This window comes from Lepisosteus platostomus, chromosome 23, assembly GCF_059453375.1.
Source record: "Lepisosteus platostomus isolate fLepPlt1 chromosome 23, fLepPlt1.hap1, whole genome shotgun sequence".
NCBI classification, from domain to species: Eukaryota; Metazoa; Chordata; class Actinopteri; order Semionotiformes; family Lepisosteidae; genus Lepisosteus; species Lepisosteus platostomus.
The window spans coordinates 17858821-17882444 of record NC_142633.1 but is presented as its reverse complement, the minus strand read 5'-3'; the positions used below and the strand labels follow the sequence as shown (position 1 = coordinate 17882444).

The following is a 23624-nucleotide window of genomic DNA, read 5'->3' as shown; positions in this document are numbered from 1 at the left end:
TTAGTGCAGCTGCAGGGTGTCAGTGTCTCAGGGTATGGGGGTGTCAGTGTCTCGAGGTGTCAGTGTGTCAGGGTGTTGGGGTGTCAGTGTCTCGAGGTGTCAGTGTGTCGGGGTGTCAGGGTGTTGAGGTGTCAGGGTGTCAGTGTGTTGGGGTGTCAGTGTGTTAGTGCAGCTGCAGGGTGTCAGTGTCTCAGGGTATGGGGGTGTCAGTGTCTCGAGGTGTCAGTGTGTCAGGGTGTTGGGGTGTCAGTGTCGCGAGGTGTTAGTGTGTTGGGGTTTCAGTGTGTCGGGGTGTCGGGGTGTTGAGGTGTCAGTGTGTCAGTGTGTTGGGGTGTCAGTGTGTCAGTGTGTTGAGGTGTCAGGGTGTTGAGGTGTCAGTGTGTTAGTGCAGCTGCAGGGTGTCAGTGTCTCAGGGTATGGGGGTGTCAGTGTCTCGAGGTGTCAGTGTGTCAGTGTGTTGGGGTGTCAGTGTCTCGAGGTGTCAGTGTCTCGAGGTGTCAGTGTGTCGGGGTTTCAGTGTGTCAGTGTGTTGGGCTGTCAGTGTGTCGGGGTGTCGGGGTGTTAGTGCAGCTGCAGGGTGGCAGTGTCTCAGATTCTCGGGGTGTCTGTTCTCTCCCAGGAGGTTCTTCAGTGGGGGTCCCCAGCCTCACTGTCAGTTACTGTGCTGGGGCTCTAGCGGACGTCGATGGCGGTGGAGCCGGGGGAGGGCAGGGGCTGGTCCAGGGGGGGCCAGTGGCCCTCCAGCCGCAGGACGGAGTCCAGGCGCTTGTACAGCTTCTTGGAAGGGCGCGGTCCTCTCAGCCGCTGCAGGCAGCACGGCAGCGCCTGCTCCACCAGCACCTGCGGGCACAGACACGGCTGCGCGCTCAGTCTGGGGGGCCACACTCGGGCCCCAGGCCCTGGCCCCCAGGCCCTGGCCCCCAGCCCGGCGGCAGGCTCAGACGTCCAGGACTCCCCTGCAGCAGGGTGGCTGCCCAGGCAGCCTCCACAGCGCCCCCGCAGGGAGGAGGGGATCCCTGCAACACCACTTCCCCGAAATAACACATCCCTCCCAGGATTCCCCACACGGAAGCGCATCGCCCTTCGAATCTAAATGACCGCGGCGCAGAGGCCGACACTCACCTCCAGCATCAGGGCGCAGAAGAAGTTGAGGGCAGACAGCGCCACCAGCAGGAGCTTGTACTTCATGTCATCGACCTGCTGCAGCGAGAGCAGCTGGCGCAGCCCGTGCAGAGGGTAGAGCACAAGCCAGCTCATGAAGGCACACAGCACCGCCAGCACCAGCATGAACAGCACTGCAGAGAGACAGCCTGCGCGTCAGCGAGTCTGTGTGAGTCAGTGAGTCAGCGAGTCAGCCAGTCTGTGAGTGAGACAGCGAGTCAGTCAGCCAGTCTGTGAGTGAGACAGCGAGTCAGTCAGCGAGTCTGAGAGTGAGACAGCGAGTCAGTCAGCGAGTCTGAGAGTGAGACAGCGAGTCAGTCAGCGAGTCTGAGAGTGAGTCAGTGCGTCAGCGAGTCTGTGAGTGAGAAAGCAAGTCAGTGAGTGAGACAGCGAGTCAGTCAGCGAGTCTGTGTGAGTCAGTGCGTCAGCGAGTCTGAGAGTGAGACAGCGAGTCAGTCAGCCAGTCTGTGAGTGAGACAGCGAGTCAGTCAGCGAGTCTGAGAGTGAGACAGCGAGTCAGTCAGCGAGTCTGAGAGTGAGTCAGTGTGTCAGCGAGTCAGTGAGTGAGACAGCGAGTCAGTGAGTGAGACAGCGAGTCTGTGAGTGAGTCAGTGTGTCAGTAAGTCAGTCAGAGAGTCAGAGTGTCTCTTCTCTGTGTCAGTGTCTCTGTGCCTGAGTATCACTGTGTCACAGCATCAGTGTAGCACTATGTCAGGGTGTCAGAGCATTCACTGTGTCAGCGCGTCACTGTGTCAGTGGGAGTTAGGAGCTTCGACATGTTGGTGTATGAAGGGGTCAGGCTGCCCGCACGTCTCACCGTTAGTATACAGGGGCTTCCTGAAGGGGTGTCCTTTGGAGAGCACTATCGCCATGATGAGGTACTGGTACCCCGTCACCCCAAACAGCCCCGTGTTCTCGAAGTTGGGCAGGTTCCCAGCGCCCACTACTGTGTCATTGAGAGGAACAAACCTGAGAGCGAGAAGGAGCGAGTGTGAGAGAGGGTGAGCACGAGTGTGAGTAGGTGAGAGTGTGAGGGTGAGTGAGAGGGAGCCAGTGTGTGAGAGTCTGAGGGTGAGTGTGAGGGTGTGAGTGAGAGGGAGCGTGTGTGAGAGTGTGAGGGTGAGTGTGACAGTGTGAGTGAGAGGGAGCGCGTGTGAGGGTGAGTGTGAGGGTGTGAGTGAGAGGGAGCGCGTGTGAGGGTGAGCGTGAGGGTGTGAGTGAGAGTTAGCGCGTGTGAGGGTGAGTGTGAGAGTGTGAGTGAGAGGGAGCGCGTGTGAGGGTGAGTGAGAGGGAGCCAGTGTGTGAGAGTGTGAGGGTGAGTGTGAGAGTGTGAGTGAGAGTTAGCGCGTGTGAGGGTGAGTGTGAGAGTGTGAGTGAGAGGGAGCGCGTGTGAGGGTGAGTGAGAGGGAGCCAGTGTGTGAGAGTGTGAGGGTGAGTGTGACAGTGTGAGTGAGAGGGAGCGCGTGTGAGGGTGAGTGTGAGGGTGTGAGTGAGAGGGAGCGCGTGTGAGGGTGAGCGTGAGGGTGTGAGTGAGAGTTAGCGCGTGTGAGGGTGAGTGTGAGAGTGTGAGAGTGTGAGTGAGAGGGAGCGCGTGTGAGGGTGAGTGAGAGGGAGCCAGTGTGTGAGAGTGTGAGGGTGAGTGTGAGAGTGTGAGTGAGAGTTAGCGCGTGTGAGGGTGAGTGTGAGAGTGTGAGAGTGTGAGTGAGAGGGAGCGCGTGTGAGGGTGAGTGAGAGGGAGCCAGTGTGTGAGAGTGTGAGGGTGAGTGTGAGAGTGTGAGTGTGAGGGTGAGTGTGAGAGTGTGACTGAGAGGGAGCGTGTGTGAGAGTGTGAGGGTGAGTGTGAGAGTGTGCGCTGACTGCTCCACACCAGCAGCTACAGGGCCGTGCCAGTGCTCACCAGTCCTGGGCCTCGGTGATGAAGAGTGTGCTGATCTGTGTGAGCACCAGGAGCAGTGTGTGCAGCAGCAGGCTGGTCAGCACTGGAGCGGCCAGCAGGCTGGCAGGGGGCCGGCGGGCACACAGCTGGTCCGCCGGGCCGGACCGACCCATCACAATCGCCAGGGAGGTGACCAGAACCAGGTCAAAGAACAGGAACTGCAAGTCACCCAGGTTAGTCTTGACCTGGAGACAGAGAGAGACGGGTCCCCTCAGAGCAAATTCACTCCGGAGTGTACTGGTACTGAGCCACTGGCCCAGCAACACACCCACCGGTACAGGGACACACCCACTGGTACAGTGACACATCCACACTGACACAGCAACACATCTACCGACACAGCGACACATCCACACTGACACAGCGACGCACCCACACTGACTGACACCGATACAATCTGACACACAGACAGCTACGATATGACACACTGACTGACACAGTGACACACTCACAGTGTAGAGGATGAGGACGGAGCTGAACTGAATCAGGCTATACAGCGCCATGTATCTGAAGAGCCCAAACGATGTGACTAGAGAACAGCGCCCCTCCCTGGACAGAAAGAGAAACACATGTAGACGTGTGAAGCAGTGTCGAGAGCAGTGCCCAGTTCAGGCCCGGGACCGGCGAGGCCGCCTCACCGGATCAGCAGGGGGATGCAGGTGATGTCGTCCGTGTGGGAGGTGAAGGGCGAGGCCACCGACGCCTCCGCCTCCGAGAGAGACACGCCCACGTCCGCCGCGCGCAGGGCTCCGCAGTCGTTGGCGCCGTCGCCACACATGGCCACGCAGTAGCTGAGAGAGGGAGCAGGACAGCATTAACACGTCCCGGAGCGTCCCAGAGCGTCCCGGAGCAGGATGCTACTCTGCCCCATTGCCCCACTGTTCCGCCCCACCCCCAGCTTGAGGTAAGAAAAGCCCAGCCCAGGACACAGCACTGAGCCAGTACCACTGCACACACAGGCATGCCGTCTCTCTCCCCCTCCCCCCAACTACCCCTCCTCCCCCCATCTACCCCTCTTCTGCCCCTCCTCCCCCCATCTACCCCTCCTCTCTCCTCACTTGATTTTCTGCAGCTCCTTCACCAGCTGTGTCTTCTGCTCTGGCGCCATGCGTGCGTAGATCGTCCCCCGGAGCAGCACCTGCGGGAGAGAGAGTCCCGCGGGTCAGCTGGGCCGGACACGGCGCCGGCCAACGGGGGCGGGAGTCCAGCGGGTCAGCCTCACCTTGGGCAGGTACTCGGGGAAGTGCTCACACAGCACAGAGAAGGACTTCCCGTTGAGCGCCAGGTGATAGGGGCCAGGGGCCTGCTGGTACAGACCCTGAGAGAGGAGAGAGAGGGGAGAGAAAGAGGAGAGAGGGGGATAGAGAGGAGAGATTGGGGGGAGAGAGAGGGGAAAGAGAGAGGGAGGGGGTGAGGAGGAGGGGGGGGACACTAAATTATTACACTACACTAAATGGGACAAACACCCCACAGAAACTCTGCACATGGAGATCTGTAGAAACATCCTCCACGTGCAGAGAAAACTCCTAACAGCGTGTGCAGGGCAGAATGAGGCCAATATCCATTACTAATAAAAATACAGATAAGAGTAATAAAGTACTGGCTACACCTAAAAAACAGCGACCAAAACTCCTACTACCACAAGGACCTGCAGAGACAAGAGCTGAGTCCAACAAAGAACCCCCTGAGCCAGCTGGTTCTGAGACTCTCTGGCCCGAGCCACACTGACACCAGCCAGCCTCAGGACAGCACTGCTAGAGCACCACGACTCAGACTCAACCACATCACAGCACAATACACACAACTCACAACCAGCCTCAGGACAGCACTGCTAGAGCACCATGACTCAGACTCAACCACATCACAGCACAGATCAAACAGCAATATCTCACACACTGGGACACACACACACAAACACATCATAAACTTAGGGTTCTGAATGCTACAGAACCCTAAACAGACAATACACACTAGCCGAATATCTGACCAAGATAAAAAACAGTAGAAGAAAGCAAAATGTCCACAGGCTGGACAGCTCGGACTAAAGTGGGAATCGAAGTGGAGTCAGCAGGCCAGACAGTGGGACAGGAGCAGGAATCGGGGTGCAGTCCGCAGGCCAGACAGTGGGACAGGAGCAGGAATCGGGGTGCAGTCCGCAGGCCAGACAGTGGGACAGGAGCAGGAATCGGGGTGCAGTCCGCAGGCCAGACAGTGGGACAGGAGCAGGAATCGGGGTGCAGTCCGCAGGCCAGACGGTGGGACAGGAGCAGGAATCGGGGTGCAGTCCGCAGGCCAGACGGTGGGACAGGAGCAGGAATCGGGGTGCAGTCCGCAGGCCAGACAGTGGGACAGGAGCAGGAATCGGGGCGCAGTCCGCAGGCCGCTGGCAGACAGGAGCACCAGACCCCGGGCTAGAGGCGGACGCTGAGGGGTACCTGAGCAGGGAAGTCCACTCCATCCTGCGCGGCCCCCCCAGACTCTGCCAGCAGGAATCTGAGTGTGGGCGGAGAGCAGCCCAGGGGGGGCGTCCCGTGGACGAAAATGACCCTCTCGCCTGGCGCCACCATCCCGCAGCCCCTCGCCACATTCACCGCTGTCAGGATGTTGTCACCTGCCGAGTCAGAGGTCAGGAGGTCAGGGGGACCTGTCGCACACGCACTACAGCACACACACTAGAGCACACACACACCCAGAAACACACACTAGAGCGCACACACACACCCAGAAACACACACTAGAGCACACACACACACTAGAGCACACACACACACGCACACATGCACATGCGCACACTAGAGCACACACACACACGCACACATGCGCACATGCACATGCGCACACACACCCACATGCACACACTAGAGCACACACACACACTAGAGCACACACACACACGCACACACTAGAGCACACACACACAAACACACACTAGAGCACACACACAAACATGCACGCACTAGAGCACACACACACAAACACAAACTAGAGCACACACACACATGCACACACTAGAGCACACACACACGCACACATGCACATGCGCACACTAGAGCACACACACACACTAGAGCACACACACACAAACATGCACACACTAGAGCACACACACACAAACACACACTAGAGCACACACACCCACATGCACACACTAGAGCACTCACCCGTCGCCATGATGGTGCGGATGCTGGCCTGGCGCAGTGTGGAAATGACGGGCGCAGTCTCTGGCTTCACCAAGTTCCGCATCACCAAGAAGCCCAGAAACTGCATGCCGCTCTCTACCGCCTCCCTGTGGACACAGGAGAGAGGCGCGACTTACACACTGCCAGCAGGGCTCTGCAGGCTGACAGTCTTGTTTTACAGCTGTTTAAATTCACTGAGCGGGCTGAGATCCATTTTGATCTGATAAGATCCGCTGAGATCTGCTCAGTTCCCAGCTCTCTGTGCCGACAGCAGTGCTGCTGCTCCCAGCAGCCCCAGGCTGACCCCGCGGTGACCCCACGCTGACCTGGTCATGTCCTCCAGCTCCTCCTGACTGCGCTGGGTCAGGCTCTTGTAGGCCAGGCCCAGGACCCGGAACCCGTCGCTGGCGAACTGGTGCAGAGTCATGGAGAAGCTGGCTGGCACTGAGAGAGAGAGAGATGGGCAGAGCTCAGCTCCTCTCTCCTGTACACCCCTACACCCTCTCCCCTGTACCCCGCCACACCCCAGCACACCCCCTCTCCCCTGTACACCACCACACCTCCCACACCCCTCTCCCCTGTACCCCACCACACCCCTGTACCCCCCACATCCCTGTACACCCCCTCTCCCCTGTACACCTCCAACATCCCTGTACCCCATCACACCTCTCCCCTGTACCCCCCCACATCCCTGTACACGGAGCGGTGGCTCTGTGGATAAGGATCTGCGCCTGTGACCGGAAGGTTGCCGGTTCAAATCCCGCGGCCGGCAGAGGAATCCTACTCCGTTGGGCCCCTGAGCAAGGCCCTTAACCCCAACTGCTCCAGGGGCGCCGTACAATGGCAGACCCTGCACTCTGACCCCAAGCTTCTCTCCCTGTCTCTGTGTCTGTGTCTCCCTGGAGAAAAGCTGGGATATGCGAAAAGACGCATTCCTAATGCAAGAAATTGTATAGGGCTAATAAAGAAACATTATTATTATTATTATTATTATTATTATTACACCCCCACACTCCCTCTCACTATGCCCCCACCTCACCGGTGTCTCTGCGGCACAGGCTGGCCACCATCTCTGGCGCCCCCTTGAGGAAGGCCAGGGCTGCTGTCTCCCCTGCGGCGCGGACCACCACGCCCATGCGCTGCAGCGCGGAGGAGAAGGGGAACCGGCGCAGGATGGCCAGGGGCCGGCTGGGAGTCTGGACAGACGCAGGCAAGAGGAACAGACGTCAGGCCCTGGGGCACACCACCCAGCCACCGCCAGCCCGCCCACACACACACTGCCGCCCCACACCCCTGTCCCCCGCTGTACTCACGATGCCCTGGGGCTGCTGTTCAGGGGCAGGGGGCCTCATCACTGCCAGGACCCTCACCCCCCCGAATAGCTTGCTTGCCTCCTCCTCCGGCTCCTGCAGCTCCTGCAGGGGGCGACACGGAGCTCAGTCAGGCCGGCGGGCGGGCGGGTCTTGGAACAGGGGTCTCCACCAGTCCAGCCCACTGGTCCCCACAGAGACACCGGCGGCCAGACTGTACAGCTGAGGTTCCTCCTGGAGTGTGGCTGGGGTGAGCTGGAGTCAGCTGGAGTGTGCAGGAGTGTGCAGGAGTGTGCAGGAGTGCTGCAGTCACACAGCTGGGCCCAGTGACTCACCCAGCCAGTGGACTCTATCATCTTGAGGTCCAGGGGGTCCCCCACAGGCTGCCCCCCCAGCAGGCAGGCGGAGTGGCAGCAGGCCAGCGCGGTCAGCAGGGGGCCGGCGGGGAGCAGCCGGGGGTCGGGCACCAGCTCCCCGGGCCCCCCTGCGGCCCCCGGCAGCACGCCCCACACGTCCAGGCCCTCCTGCGTCAGGGTGCCCGTCTGCAGACAGACAGCGCGTCAGCGTGGCGCGGCGCGCGGCGGGCCGGCGGACAGCGGGCCGGGCCTGACCTTGTCGAAGCACGCCGCGGTGACCTTGCCCGACACGTTGATGCGGGGGGGGCTGATGCAGAACACCCCCTGCTTCTTCAGCCGGCTCTGGGAGTAGATGGTGCCAGTCGTCATGGCAGCGGGCAGCGCCGCCGGCACGATGATGGTCACGATGTCCAGAGCGCGGATCAGCATCATCGACCACGACACCTGGGGGCGCCAGAGACACGACACGCGAGCTGTAGGCCACACTGCGCTCCACACACCGAGCCTGAACACACTGCGCTCCACACACCGAGCCTGAACACACTGCGCTCCACACACTGAGCCTGAACACACTGCGCTCCACACCGAGCCTGAACACACTGCGCTCCACACACCGAGCCTGACAGGCCCTGAACACACTGCGCTCCACACACAGAGCCTGAACACACTGCGCTCCACACACCGGGCTCCACACACAGAGCCTGAACACACCGGGCTCCACACACAGAGCCTGACAGGCCCTGAACACGCTGCGCTCCACACACCGAGCCTGAACACGCTGCGCTCCACACACAGAGCCTGAACACACTGCGCTCCACACACCGAGCCTGAACACGCTGCGCTCCACACACCGAGCCTGAACACACTGCGCTCCACACCGAGCCTGAACACGCTTCGCTCCAGACACCGAGCCTGAACACACTGCGCTCCACACACCGGGCTCCACACACAGAGCCTGAACACACCGGGCTCCAGACACCGAGCCTGAACACGCTGCGCTCCACACACAGAGCCTGAACACACCGGGCTCCACACACAGAGCCTGAACACACCGGGCTCCATACACCGAGCCTGATAGGCCCTGAACACGCTTGCGTCCCAGACTGGCCAGCTGTAGAGAGCAGCTACAGTAGAAACGCAGGTCAGTTTCAAAGTCAGCGTGTAAAAACAGAATCTGTTCGTGGATAAACCAGATCAGCTACAGCCTGAAACTGCTGCTGGACAGCACCTCTGATCCAGCCCTGGAGCTGAACACAACTGAGCTCATGGGGCAGGAGGTGACGATCGGAGACAGGGGCCCACCACCCCTCCTCTGTGCCTCGGCTTCCCGGACAGCAGCCTGGGCAGCGCTGGCACACTCACCCCAGACCGGCCCAGGATCACCAGGCTGTAGACTGTGCCCACCGCAGCTGCAACACACACAGGGTTATAGTGAGAGGCGGGAAGGGACGGGCAGAGGGAGGGCAAAGGGCTCGAGAGAACGTCTACAGTACATTATCAGCAGCACAGGGCTGCTGCGACTGCAAGGCCTCGGCCCCGAGCTTCGCTCCACTCTGCCCTCTAGTGTCGCAGCTGTGAGCTGAGCAGGGCGGTTACCTAGCAACCCCAGGAACAGCAGGAACTTCATGGAGTCACTGTAGAAGCGGAAGTTGATTGGCTGGGGGTACATGATGGAGCTCACCAGATCCCCCTTCGCCGTGAAGAAGCCTGGAACACAGACGCACGGACAGGGGGAGTTAGTGTGCTTTCTGGGAATGACAGGTGGGACACCCCCACCCTAACGCTGACATGCTGAGTGTCACCTGTGTGTTATACACCTGGGGCGTGGCTTATCTGAGATTCACATCTCCTTGTGTGTGTCACCTGCTGGGACATGTCTTATCTGAGTGCGAACCTGTCTGACTGCCTGTGCAGCTGTGTGCTTCCTGCCGTGTCTCTGGGTCTTCTGTGGGAGTTACCCGGCGGTCTCTCCAGGCGGGTCTCACCTGTGCGGGTGACCACAGCAATGGCGTTCACCTGGCTGGCTCCCTTGGCCTGGATGACCTGGGTCCCGCAGAACAGCGTGTGTCGCTGGTGCGCGTCTGGGGAGTACAGCGCGGTGCCCTTCAGCAGGGGGGTCTTCATTACGGGCACGCTCTCCCCTGCCAGGGCACAGGAAGGAGCTCGGTCAGGGCTGCCTCAGCTCGCAGAGCAGAGCTCTAATCACGCAGGGGGCTGATGGGGAGGAGGATCGTCAGCCTCCGCAGTCACCAGCGACACACAGTGACTCCGGTCCCCACTGTGTGCTGCTCTGGAAGACTGGGAGACTGGGGGGACTGGGGGCACTGGGAGACTGGGGGACAGAGGGACTGGGAGAGTCTGGGGAAATGGGAGACTGGGGAGACTGGGGGACAGAGGGACTGGGAGAGTCTGGGGGATTGGGAGGGTCCAGGAAGACTGGGGGACAGAGGGACTGGGAGAGTTTGGGGGATTGGGAGGGTCCAGGGAGACTGGGGGACAGAGGGACTGGGAGAGTCTGGGGGAATGGGAGACTGGGGAGACTGGGGAGACTGGGGGATTGGGAGGGTCCAGGGAGACTGGGGAGACTGGGCAAGCTCCACGGGTTCAGGCCGAGCGATCGTGGGTTGTATCCTGCATGTCTGACTGAGGTCCTCTGGGAGGGAGCAGGAAGACAGAGGACTCCTCTGGGAACAGTCTGTGTGGCTCCCCCCACCCTCACCTGTCAGCAGGCTCTCGTTCACCATGCACTCGCCCTCCAGCAGGGCGGCGTCGCAGGGCAGCAGCAGCCCCTCTGGGGGGACCAGCAGGCAGTCCCCGGGCACCAGGTCCAGCGAGTTCACACTCTCCTCCTCTGCGGGTGAGACGGCACAGACGGGTTCAGAAGCTCGCCGACACTCGCAGTCAGACTCGCACACAAGCGGGCCGTCTGTGACTGGGAGACTCACCCCCGCTGGCCCGGCGCACCAGCACGCTGACCACCAGCTGGGCCATCCTGCGCAGAGTGACGCTTTGCTGTGGACAGACAGCAACATCGACACACTGATCACTGAGACACTGAGCACAGATACACCCTGATCACCGATACACCCTGATTACTGATTCACTGAGCACAGATACACCCTGATTACTGATACACTGAGCACAGATACACCCTGATCACTGAGACACTGAGCACAGATACACCCTGATCACCGATACACCCCGATTACTGATTCACTGAGCACAGATACACCCTGATCACTGAGACACTGAGCACAGATACACCCTGATCACCGATACACCCCGATTACTGATTCACTGAGCACAGATACACCCTGATCACTGAGACACTGAGCACAGATACACCCTGATCACCGATACACCCCGATTACTGATTCACTGAGCACAGATACACCCTGATCACCGATACACCCCGATTACTGATTCACTGAGCACAGATACACCCTGATCACTGAGACACTGAGCACAGATACACCCTGATCACCGATACACCCCGATTACTTATTCACTGAGCACAGATACACCCTGATCACTGAGACACTGAGCACAGATACACCCTGATCACCGATACACCCTGATTACTGATTCACTGAGCACAGATACACCCTGATCACTGAGACACTGAGCACAGATACACCCTGATCACCGATACACCCTGATTACTGATTCACTGAGCACAGATACACCCTGATCACCGATCCACTGATCACCGATCCAGTCTCCGGACACACAGCCTCACCTTGCGGATCTCGTACAGGGACACGGCGATGGACACCAGGGAGATGAGGATGATGCAGATGGCGTAGTAGTAATAGTTATCACTGATCCAGAGGACCACGCTGAAGATCTGGAATATGTAGAAGGGGTTCAGCACCTGGGGAGAAAGGAAACCGGCTCAGCCCGCGTGCCGGACCAGCGCCGGGCTCCGGGTCGGCACCGCAGCCCCTCTCACCTCCTCCAGCAGCAGCCGCAGGTACGACTTCACCGGGACGTCGATCAGGTTCTGCCCGTACACCTTCCTCCTGGGGGGAACATGCAAAGACAGGTAAAGGCGCCGATCTCAGCCCCCCCGTCTTGAGCACCACAGCCCGCCGCTCTCTCACCGGGCTCGCTGCTCCTCGCGGCCCAGCCCTCGTCTCCGGCGCTGCAGCTCCGAGCACGTCAAGCCCTCGTCCAGGACACTGCGGAGAGACGGGCCGTCAGAGCCTCCTCTCTCCCCTGTACAGCAGGACTGTGGCCCGTAGGACACGGTGCTGTACTGTAGGACACGCTGCTGAACTGTATTGCTGGACACTGTGCTGTACTGTAGGACACTGTGCTGTGCTGTAGGACACTGTGCTGTATTGCTGGACACTGTGCTGTGCTGTAGGACACTCTGCTGTGCTGTAGGACACTCTGCTGTATTGCTGGACACTGTGCTGTGCTGTAAGACACTCTGCTGTGCTGTAGGACCCTCTGCTGTGCTGTAGGACCCTCTGCTGTGCTGTAGGACACTGCGTATTGCTGGACACTGTGCTGTATTGCAGGACACTGTGCTGTGCTGTAGGACACTGTGCTGTGCTGCTGGACACTGTGCTGTGCTGTAGGACACTGTGCTGTGCTGTAGGACACTGTGCTGTATTGCTGGACACTGTGCTGTGCTGTAGGACACTGTGCTGTATTGCTGGACACTGTGCTGTGCTGTAGGACACTCTGCTGTGCTGTAGGACACTCTGCTGTATTGCTGGACACTGTGCTGTGCTGTAGGACACTGTGCTGTGCTGTAGGACACTCTGCTGTGCTGTATTGCTGGACACTGTGCTGTATTGCTGGACACTGTGCTGTGCTATACTGTAGGACACTGTGCTGTGCTGTAGGACACGGTGCTGTGCTGTAGGACACTGCGTATTGCTGGTCACGGTTCTGTGGGGTGAAATGATACTCGGGGTCGAAGACAGAGGCACACGCCCACCTGACCCGGCAGAACGCCCCCTTCCTGGCCAGCCACACGTAGCGCAGCCCCTCAAAGATGTAGTACCGCAGCACCGGTGTCTGAGGAGAGAGCGAGGGCGAGAGATCAGACGGGCGATCCAGGCAGGTTTTCAGTCTGCTCCTCTCCCCCGCTCCCCTCACCTCCTCCTTGTGCAGCTGCACAGTGTCCCTCCAGTCCGGCTCTTCCGGCTCGGCTCCCGGCTGCTCCAGGCTGCAGAGCCACAGCAGAGGCGTCAGCAGGTTACCACGGCAATAGTTACCCGCCCCCCCCAGGAGAGACACGGGTTCTGTCCTACCTGCCCTCCTCCAGCTCCTCCGAGATCACGTCCACCAGAGACCGCTGCCCATGGCTGTCCTGAGGGGGGGGAGGCAGACACAACACCTGTTGCTGCTGGAGATCTGTGCTCTCAGTAAATATTTAACTGTACAGAGTGTAACAAAGGTCTGTAAACTCCCTGCTCCTGTTCAAACTCCTACACATCTATCAGCGGCAGGCGAGGGTGCCAGTGTGCAAGGCCAGCGCGGTGCGCGCACGCAGCTCACCCTGATGAGCAGCAGCTGGGCCTGGGACAGCGGGCAGGGCTGGCAGCGCGCCCAGACGCCCAGCCGGGGTCTCCAGTGGAACAGCAGCAGCAGCAGCCCTGCGCTCAGCACAGCGCCCAGGTGGCACAGCAGCACGCGCCACTGCACACGCCGGTACCCCTGTACGTCCTGGGAGCAGCAGACAGCATCAGAACAACAGCTACAGTCACACACTGGCAGGACTGGAGGACAGGGGGACAGCGGGGGGACAGGAGGACAGAGGGACAGGAACAGCAGGGGGACGGGAGGACAGAGGGACAGGAACAGCAGGGGGAGAGAGGGACAGGAACAGCAGGGGGACAGAGGGACAGGGACAGCAGGGGGACGGGTAACTGTACCATGTGGGACTCTGTGCTGGGGCAGGGAGGGCCCGGGGCAGAGGGACCCCCAGACTGCTGCCCGGGTGGCTGCTCACTGTTATCTGCAACAACAACAACACGAACAGCAACTGTCACTGCACAACACCACACAAACACACTAGATCCCTCAGAGCATTATCTGCAAAACCCTCGACCGGCCCCTCTGCGGCGTCCCGGAGCCCTTACAGCCGGCCGCGGGTCCGAGTCCCCCGGTTCCGGCCCAGGGTCACGCGCTCTTATTCCGCCGCGAGAAGCACGCTGTTAACGCACGGAAATCCCCTCGCGGCTGCTGGCTGACACGGTTTTTCCCACGAAACCGTATTTCTGCACGGCTCCAGCAGCCCGTGTGGGAGCGTTCTGCGCGTCTCTGGCCGGGCGCCGCGCCCGCCCTGTCGACTAACCCGACCGGCCCTCGCCCCGCCCCGGCGCGCACCGCTCCCGACTCCCGCTCGCCGTGTCCCCCGGGGTCCCACCGGGAAAGGGTCCTGGACGGGAGGGTTGTGGGTTCGAGTCCAAGCCGAGGCACAGCCGTGCGCCCCCGAGCAAGGCGCGTCAGGCAGCTCCAGCTGTGGGTCGAACCGGGTCGGGTGTGAAAGGAGTCAAACCGGCGAGCACGCGCCCCGAGAGGAAGCGAACAGGCGGTCCCAGCAGCGACCGCGATGACGTCACAGACATCCCGGAGCTGGTGACGTGCCCGGCGACCCGACCGACCCAGTTAATCCGTATGTACAAACTGAAGCAACTGGCCACTTCCGAGCAGGCGGGCTCGCTCCGTACACAAACTGGCCCGGCGGAGCAGAGGCTCGGATCGGTGCCGCTCACGGGCTCGGCTGGATCGGGTCCGGCCAGCTCGGGCAGAAGGACGCACCTGTCTCCAGACACGATCCCAGTCCCGTCCTCCCCGCAGCGCTGGGCCAGCGAATGAAGGGAGAGGCGACAAAAGGAGACTCACGCCGGTGCGGAGGACCCCGCCGCGCGCTCCCGTTTCCCCTCCGTCCCGCCGTCGGCTCTTCGGCTCGCGCGCTGCTCCCGGGACCGGATCTCCAGCCCGGCAGTGCGTGCGTGTCGCTGTCAGACCGCTGTAGCTGCGCACCTGTCCGCCCCGCCCTCTCTGCAGGAAGAGCCGATACCCGCCCTTCGGCCGGCAGCGCTCTGCAGACCCGCCTGTCCGGTCTGTCCGCTGAGACAGAGCCGCAGTGCGAACTGTCACTCTTACACAGCCACAGGTGTGTCACTCTGTGTGTTAGATTATCACAGGTGTGTCACTCTTACACAGCCACAGGTGTGTCATTCTGTGTGTTAGATTATCACAGGTGTGTCACTCTTACACAGCCACAGGTGTGTCACTCTGTGTGTTAGATTATCACAGGTGTGTCACTCTTACACAGCCACAGGTGTGTCATTCTGTGTGTTAGATTATCACAGGTGTGTCACTCTTACACAGCCACAGGTGTGTCACTCTGTGTGTTAGATTATCACAGGTGTGTCACTCTGTATGTTAGTCTATGTCGAAGGTATCCATTACAGTGATACAGGTGTGTTACTCTGTGTGTGTGTCAGCTCAGACAGTCTCAGCCTCTGTGTGTTCAGTGTGTGTGTGTCAGCTCAGACAGTCTCAGCCTCTGTGTGTTCAGTGTGTGTCAGCTCAGGCAGTCTCAGCCTCTGTGTGTTCAGTGTGTGTGTGTCAGCTCAGACAGTCTCAGCCTCTGTGTGTTCAGTGTGTGTGTCAGCTCAGGCAGTCTCAGCCTCTGTGTGTTCAGTGTGTGTGTCAGCTCAGGCAGTCTCAGCCTCTGTGTGTTCAGTGTGTGTGTGTCAGCTCAGACAGTCTCAGCCTCTGTGTGTTCAGTGTGTGTGTGTCAGCTCAGACAGTCTCAGCCTCTGTGTGTTCAGTGTGTGTGTGTCAGCTCAGACAGTCTCAGCCTCTGTGTGTTCAGTGTGTGTGTCAGCTCGGACAGTCTCAGCCTCTGTGTGTTCAGTGTGTGTGTCAGCTCGGACAGTCTCAGCCTCTGTGTGTTCAGTGTGTGTGTCAGCTCGGACAGTCTCAGCCTCTGTGTGTTCAGTGTGTGTGTGTGTCAGCTCAGGCAGTCTCAGCCTCTGTGTGTTCAGTGTGTGTGTGTCAGCTCAGACAGTCTCAGCCTCTGTGTGTTCAGTGTGTGTCAGCTCAGGCAGTCTCAGCCTCTGTGTGTTCAGTGTGTGTGTGTCAGCTCAGACAGTCTCAGCCTCTGTGTGTTCAGTGTGTGTGTCAGCTCAGGCAGTCTCAGCCTCTGTGTGTTCAGTGTGTGTGTCAGCTCAGGCAGTCTCAGCCTCTGTGTGTTCAGTGTGTGTGTGTCAGCTCAGACAGTCTCAGCCTCTGTGTGTTCAGTGTGTGTGTGTCAGCTCAGACAGTCTCAGCCTCTGTGTGTTCAGTGTGTGTGTGTCAGCTCAGACAGTCTCAGCCTCTGTGTGTTCAGTGTGTGTGTCAGCTCGGACAGTCTCAGCCTCTGTGTGTTCAGTGTGTGTGTCAGCTCGGACAGTCTCAGCCTCTGTGTGTTCAGTGTGTGTGTGTGTCAGCTCAGGCAGTCTCAGCCTCTGTGTGTTCAGTGTGTGGGTGTCAGCTCAGGCAGTCTCAGCCTCTGTGTGTTCAGTGTGTGCGTGTCAGCTCAGGCAGTCTCAGCTCTGTGTTCCTGTGACATCAGTCCTCACACATAGGAGTCACACGACCCATCTCCTGCCCCTCGGAGAGATCACACTCTTGTCACACTCCAGCTCTGGGGTGAACACGAGTTTCAGGGTTTCTCTTGGAGAGATCACACTCTTGTCACACTCCAGCCCTGGGGTAAGCAGCAGCCTCAGGTCTCGGGGTGAGGGCTGGGCCGGGCCAGGCCCAGGTCATGGGGCTCTGGAGCAGGAGGGAGGAGATCGGACTGAGACAGACCCACCGGACCCCCTCAGTGTGACTCAGTGACATGAGTCAGGCTCACTGCCCACTTTCACTTTCAGACTGAAGCTCCTTCTTCCCTCTCGAAACCAGGAAAGCAGAAGCATAGCAGCTGCTGTGAACGGAATCTGACTGACAGCACTGTAAACCCTGGAGTGGATCAGACCGCTGTGCACTGGGAGTCTGACTGACAGCACTGTAAATCCTGGAGTGGATCAGACTGCTGCGCACTGGGAGTCTGACTGACAGCACTGTAAACCCTGGAGTGGATCAGACTGCTGCGCACTGGGAGTCTGACTGACAGCACTGTAAACCCTGGAGTGGATCAGACTGCTGCGCACTGGGAGTCTGACTGACAGCACTGTAAACCCTGGAGTGGATCAGACCGCTGCGCACTGGGAGTCTGACTGACAGCACTGTAAACCCTGGAGTGGATCAGACTGCTGCGCACTGGGAGTCTGACTGACAGCACTGTAAACCCTGGAGTGGATCAGACCGCTGCGCACTGGGAGTCTGACTGACAGCACTGTAAACCCTGGAGCGGATCAGGCCGCTGCGCACAGGGAGTCTGACCAGCTTAGAGCTGCGTATGCCTCTGTATTTAATTTGCAGGAGCAGCAGAGTTAACAAGGCTGTCAGAATAACTAAGCAAACCATATTTGGTCAAGTTTATCACGGGACATCATAAAGCCTTTCGCCCCCTGAACCGAGACAACAGTCGAAAAGCCTCCGGGAATCCCGTGTCACTGTTCACTGGAAACCAAAGCAGCGCCTGTAACAGCAGCGACAGAAGCGATCCCAGCCCGCAGTATCTCCAGTCCGCGTACTGACAGCCCTGCTCGGCACTGAGCCGTGTAACCGCCACTTTACTAATCAGACTGTAACAGTGCGGCACAGGCAAATCTGCTTCAGATGAGCTCTCACGGCGAATCCGCCAGCTAGCGGGACGCCCTGACCCCAACGCCAACAGACCGGCTGCCGGGGCTCGGACCCCACCCCCCTCACGCCTCTCGCTCTCCGGTATCACCGCGTCCCCGGCGGCTCCTACCTGCGCTCATGTCTCATCGCTGCCGGCCGAACACGCTCTCCGCCGGCTCCAGCGTCGGGGGTGACGTCACCGCGCCGCCCCGGCCACGCTCCTCCCCCACATCGCGGCCTCCGCTCCAACGGCTTCTTGGGAAATGTAGTTTTTTTAAAGTTTCGATAGAATAAAAGGTTATAAATGAAAGGAGGCTATTTGACCCATTTAGCCCTGCCCGCTTGCTAGGTAGCAGTTCATCGACTGCAGGATTTAATCCAGCTGAGGTTCAGCTTCAGCAACATGGCCAGGCAGCTTCTCCCAGGATCCCAGTTTCAGTGAAGTCTTAAACATTACCCAGCAATGGCTTAGTAAAAAACACCCCTGTTGAGGGTACACAGCCGGGCCGACAGACACACACAGGGCAATTAACCCAACCCCCCCCTGTCTCTGGGCGATGGGAGATGGACCAATGAAACCTGTGTCCAGACCGAGACGTGCTCAGGGCTTGTCAAACCAGGGCACAGCTCTCCTGGCTCAGTGCACGAGCCCCGTTCACTCTGCCACTCAGACTGACGGACACAGGCCAGAGAAATCGAGCCACAGCTCTTCCTGCGCCTGCCGGTTGCTCACGGGCCCCGAGCTCACACAGCCCAGACACTGGTCTCCACCCAGGAAGAGTTTTATACAGCTTGATTTCAGAGTCACCCCGTTACTGTGTCCGTGCGGGAGCCCTGATGCACACGCATGCGTGCCACACGCACACGTGTCACACACGCCAGGCAGCTTGCAGGTAACTGGACAGACAGGCCAACCTGCACACACCTCTCCCCACCTGCTCCCAGGCTGACAGCAGGACAGCCGTCCGCCAGGCTGGGCCTCAGGCACACTGTAAACACACACAGGCCAGGCCAGCTGCAGGCGGACACAGGGCCCCACGCTGGCAGCAGAGAGATGGACACTCTGATTGGCTAACATTGAAGTCACACGCAAGTCTGAACCCATCGCAGAACAGGGTTTCATGTTCGTAGTCCTGATAAAATATCCCACACAAACCTGCTGTTCCATACAGACTCCAGAAATCCCTTTTAATCAGAAACTGTTTATTCCCACCTCCCATTCTGTACAGCATCATGCAATTCTCTACAGCACACTCCGGCGCCCCCTGCTGGGCTCAGCTGGAGTGGTTAAGGTGTACAGGTCAGTACAATTCAAAGATAATTTAGGGGCCAGGGGTGGATTTGTGTCGACCCCTTCAGGCCACAGCTGACTTCTTCTCTTTGTAGGTCGCCATCATTTTTTTTATCTCTGCTATCGCCTTCCCAGGATTCAGGCCCTGCACCAGAGAGAGACAGCATCTTACACTGCAGTCAGGAGCATCACACTGGGAACCATACATGACAATTCACCTGTTTTACAAGGCATTACAGTGCTCTGAGGAAGGTGTTGGGGCAGTACTTTACCTTGGGGCAGTACAGTGGACTACAGGGCAGATGTTGGGGCAGTACTGTACCTTGGGGCAGGTGCTGGGGCAGTACAGTGGCCTACAGGGCAGGTGCTGGGGCAGTACTGTACCTTGGGGCAGGTGTTGGGGCAGTACAGTGGCCTACAGGGCAGGTGCTGGGGCAGTACTGTACCTTGGGGCAGGTCTTGGTGCAGTTCATGATGGTGTGGCACCGGTACAGGGAGAAGGGGTCCTGCAGTTTGGACAGGCGCTCCTCTGTGAAGTCGTCCCGAGAGTCGATCATCCAGCGGTACGCCTGGCGAGTCAAAGACACCAGCCCAGTGACACCAGTTACACCAGTACAGCAGCACCAGCACACAAGCCCCACATTCAGATCCACTCCAGGTTTTACCAGCAGTGTATCTCTTACCCAGATGTAGTGATAAAACAGCAAACATGTATAAAGAGTATTTTTAATTGATCTCAAAGCATCTGTCTGTGCAAATTTACTCCAGACTAATCTCTGGAACCCCGGGCTGCCCCTGTGCCACAGTCCCACCGCAGGTGAAATCTGTGGCGAATCAGACTGTTCTCCTGCGGTGCATCAGACAGCCCCCTCCTGCTGTCCCATCGCTCCCAGTCCCAGCCCCCTCCCTCCTGCTGTCCCATCGCTCCCAGTCCCAGAGCCCCTCCACCGTCCCAGTGCTCCCAGTCCCAGCCTCCTACCGCCATCCCTGCACTCCCAGTCCCAGAGCCCCCCAGCCATCCCAGTGCTCCCAGTCCCAGCCCCCTCCCTCCTGCTGTCCCATCGATTCCCAGTCCCAGCGCCCCCCAGCCATCCCAGTGCTCCCAGTCCCAGCCCCCTCCCTCCTGCTGTCCCATCGATTCCCAGTCCCAGCCCCCTCCAGCCGTCCCAGTGCTCCCAGTCCCAGCCCCCTCCCTCCTGCTGTCCCATCGATTCCCAGTCCCAGCCCCCTCCAGCCGTCCCAGTGCTCCCAGTCCCAGAGCCCCCTCCCCCAGTCCCTGTGCTCCCAGTCCCAGCCCTCACCTGCATGAGCACTGCCGGCCCCAGATACTTGTCTCCGTTCCACCAGTAACTGGGGCAACTGGTGCTGCAGCATGCACACAGGATGCACTCATACAGCCCGTCCTGGAGACAGAGAGCAAGATCAGCACTGCGATCAGACACGGCGGCAGTCAGGCACGGCGGCTCTCGTGCGGCGGCGGTCAGGCACGCCGGCTCTCGTGCGGCGGCGGTCAGGCACGCCGGCTCTCGTGCGGCGGCGGTCAGGCACGGCGGCGTGGCGCACTGTACCAGTTTCTGCCGGTCCTCCACTGACTGCAGGTACTGAGCTTTGCCCTGCTGAGACTCGTCCCGCTTCTTCAGGAAGGGCTCGATGGACTTGTACTGGGCGTAGAAGTTGCTGAGGTCCTGCGGGCAGAGGGACAGAGAGGGGTCAGCGGCTGGCCAGGCAGGGGGCGCCGGAGCGTGGCGAGGCGTTGCCGGGGGCGTACTGACCGGGACCAGGTCCTTGACGACGTACATGTGTGGGAGGGGGTAGATCTTGGTGACGCGCGCCGCGTTGGCGTCGATCTTGTTGGTGCACGCCAGCGTGTTCCCACCATTGATGTTCATGGCACAGGAGCCGCAGATACCTGCTCAGCACACAAAACACACAACGCAGAGGGGGCAGGTGAGCTGCAGTCCACACACACACACACACACACACACACACACACACACACACACACACACACACACACACACACACACACACACACACACACACGGGTCTCAGCCCGCAGGCAGAGCCCAGCCCAGCGCTCACCCTCTCTGCAGGAGCGCCGGAAGGTCAGCGTGGGGTCCTGCTCATTCTTGATCTTGATCAGGGCGTCCAGGACCATGGGGCCACAGCTGCAGACACACAGGACAGGACAGGACAGGACAGGACAGGACAGAGTGTCAGACAGCACGTATGCACACAACTACCCACTCGCATACACGCACAGCGGGTGCAGCAGCAGGACGGGCTGCCCTCAGGGTGACCTGCCTGTTGAGGTCGACCTCGTAGGTCTGCATGCGCGGCTTGTCTCCGGGCTTGTCGGGATCCCAGCGGTAAATCGCGAACCTCTTCAGGCGCGCTGCGGCGGCCTGCGCTGGGGCGGCGGCTGTCTGGGCGCCGCGGGCGAGCTGTCAGGGGAACACAGGACCGAGCGTCACCGGAGAAACGGCCCAGCCCCTCGCCCGCGGAGACCTCCCTGCGATCATCAGACACCAGCTCGACGGCAGCTCTTCCCCACGCGGACCGCCCCCGCCGCGTCACGGCACAGCTGTTCCGACGCACCCCCGCCCGCATCACCGAGCGGCGGGGTCATCGACCTGAGCTGTGCCTCTGCCCCACTGCTGACCCCATATCAGCTCCCCACACTGACTGCCCCTGGCGCCGAGCAACAGCTCAGTCCCCACTCACGGGTCTGACCTGCAGCTGTCTACACGCAGAGAGGCAGGCGAGCGCCAGGCCACTGGCGACAGACAGCAGCGCTGGGAGAAAGCACTGGACCAGCGTCTCCGGTCCTGCAGGGACCTGGAGTCACCCATGGGCATCCAGTAGGTGTCTGTGCACAGAGAGGTGTGTGTGTCTGGGAAGTACACTGTCTGAGACTCTTCAGTGAACGGCTGAGTTAAATTCGGGGATCTCAGCAACAACCCGTGGCGGACCAGCAGAACACAGATCCTCAAACTGCTCCATCGCTCCCAATGACAAAGAACCACTGACAGCCTGGCGCCTGCGTGTAACCCGCTCAGCCCGGTCTACTGACTACAGCAAGCCCTGGGATAAAGCTGTTACACTACAGAGAAGCTGTTAAATCCATCAACTCCATCAACCCGGGCAGCTGAACCTCACAGGAGCCGAGACACAAGCGGGGCCAGGCGGACATCACCCCGAACATCACACCGACCCAGTCCGCTGCCTGAGCCGGTCGTCACAGCGTCTCAGCAACACAGTTCAAAGGTAACTTGAAAAAGTGGCTTATCAGGGGAGTCGTTATCAAGAATCGACCCCCCAACACACCGAGCCGCCAGAGCAGAGCAGCGGGTCTACAGATTGTACCTGCTTTTCACAAGATATCGCCGCACTGGCCCTCAGACTCTCAAGGAGACGGGTTGTGTAACTGCTGGCAGCTGCAAGACCCGCACTCCGCTGTTCGGGACCGGTTCGCCGAGCCCCGCTCTCGGTCTCGGGTTCCCCTCTGTCCCCCCGGAACCCCCGGCTGCTCCCCGAGCCGCCTTACCCACCTTCAGGGCCGGAACCAGGACCGACCCGCTCCTCAAGGAGAAGCACACAGCCGACATCTTGGAGGAACCGAAGGACTCTGAGCGTCAGCAAGCCGGAGCTTTTGAGCAACACCGGACACCACCGACATCCAGCGGCTGCTAGAGCGCCACTTCCGGCAGGTCCTGGGGAGCAGTGAGTTTTCTCAAAGAAGCCGCACGATGGGCGACTTTGTCCTGGGTGCAGTTAGTCTTGTCGTGCCGCTGTCTCCACTGCACAGTGGGACACAGCTGGAGTAGCAGCTCCAGTGCACAGCACGATGGGGGAGAAGGGAGAAACTGTTTGAGCAGTGTATAAAGGAGGAAATGTAGGGGGGGCAGATTGTACGTGTCCAGCATGGAGGGTAGCTGGGTCACCGTAGTCATAGGAACAGTGCTCTGGGGTATTAACCTGCCTCCATACCGAGGACCTGATTTGGAAATTGTGGGGCAAAGCAGTGAGCACCCCCTACTGGTCCACCAACATCACTTACGGGAGCAGCCGGGTTTTCCCGAAGCTCCCCAGTACTGACCAGGCCGATCCTCGCTGAGCTTCCGAGATCAGACAAGGCTGTGAGGTGTTGTAAATGTGAAAACAACTAGATTGGCTGGGTAAAGACTCTTAGTTGTTTTTTTAAGTTTCGTTTTTTGCTGTTGTTTGGATTGGTACTATACTTCAGGAATCACAACGTGGAGCCTTGTTTGTTTTCTTTCTTCTCTTCTCAGCAGGAATAAACCTTTCCTTGTTCCTTTGCAGCCTGTGCCTGCTGATGTAGCTACCCACCTGAAATACTTTAGGAATGTTTGACTAAGAAGTTGTTTATTTATTAGGGCAATCGGTGTTTGCCCCTACAGTGGGAGAAAACTTGTCTTGGCCGCCAATAATGTCTAGCGAGAATTATTATAGCGAGGTCTATTCTGTAACCTTGTGCGCCTCTATCCCACAATCCCACAGCGCCTTCTTCCGCCACGCTTTCCTCCCCTTTGACGTCATCTACATCTCCTTCCGGTCCAGTTTTATAAGATGTTTGTGTTGAAATTGCGAAACATCGTGCGTGTTTAGCACTCAGAAGAACAG

General features: G+C 59.4%; 2 protein-coding genes across 4 annotated transcripts; both read right to left on the bottom strand.

Moving 5' to 3' along the window:
• Nucleotides 1-469: 469 nt before the first annotated feature.
• On the bottom strand, nt 470-18182 carry atp13a2 (ATPase cation transporting 13A2). Of its 3 annotated transcripts, none has more exons than XM_088617126.1 (29): nt 17820-18182; nt 13834-13916; nt 13457-13624; nt 13210-13268; nt 13055-13124; nt 12894-12973; nt 12046-12123; nt 11895-11964; nt 11682-11789; nt 10888-10954; nt 10662-10793; nt 9928-10083; nt 9539-9649; nt 9305-9351; nt 8198-8386; nt 7922-8128; nt 7590-7691; nt 7316-7472; nt 6603-6720; nt 6259-6383; nt 5533-5708; nt 4320-4415; nt 4156-4235; nt 3736-3888; nt 3550-3646; nt 3059-3282; nt 1979-2130; nt 1123-1295; nt 470-840 (listed from the first exon to the last, which is right to left on the bottom strand). In XM_088617126.1, exons 1-29 carry the CDS (start codon nt 17827-17829, stop codon nt 673-675), a joined length of 3456 nt encoding a protein of 1151 aa, XP_088473252.1. In that variant the 5' UTR covers nt 17830-18182; the 3' UTR covers nt 470-672. The 3 variants fall into 3 exon arrangements, with proteins under 3 accessions (XP_088473252.1, XP_088473251.1, XP_088473254.1); XM_088617125.1 differs by having other exon boundaries at nt 11682-11816; nt 17820-18176; XM_088617128.1 differs by lacking the exon at nt 17820-18182 and adding an exon at nt 14328-14494 and having other exon boundaries at nt 11682-11816.
• Nucleotides 18183-18875: 693 nt separating this feature from the next.
• Nucleotides 18876-22691, bottom strand: sdhb (succinate dehydrogenase complex, subunit B, iron sulfur (Ip)). Its single transcript, XM_088617162.1, has 8 exons — nt 22532-22691; nt 21285-21424; nt 21063-21148; nt 20753-20889; nt 20549-20665; nt 20282-20383; nt 19427-19549; nt 18876-19125 (listed from the first exon to the last, which is right to left on the bottom strand). Exons 1-8 carry the CDS (start codon nt 22586-22588, stop codon nt 19045-19047), a joined length of 843 nt encoding a protein of 280 aa, XP_088473288.1. The 5' UTR covers nt 22589-22691; the 3' UTR covers nt 18876-19044.
• Between the last annotated feature and the right edge of the window lie 933 nt (nt 22692-23624).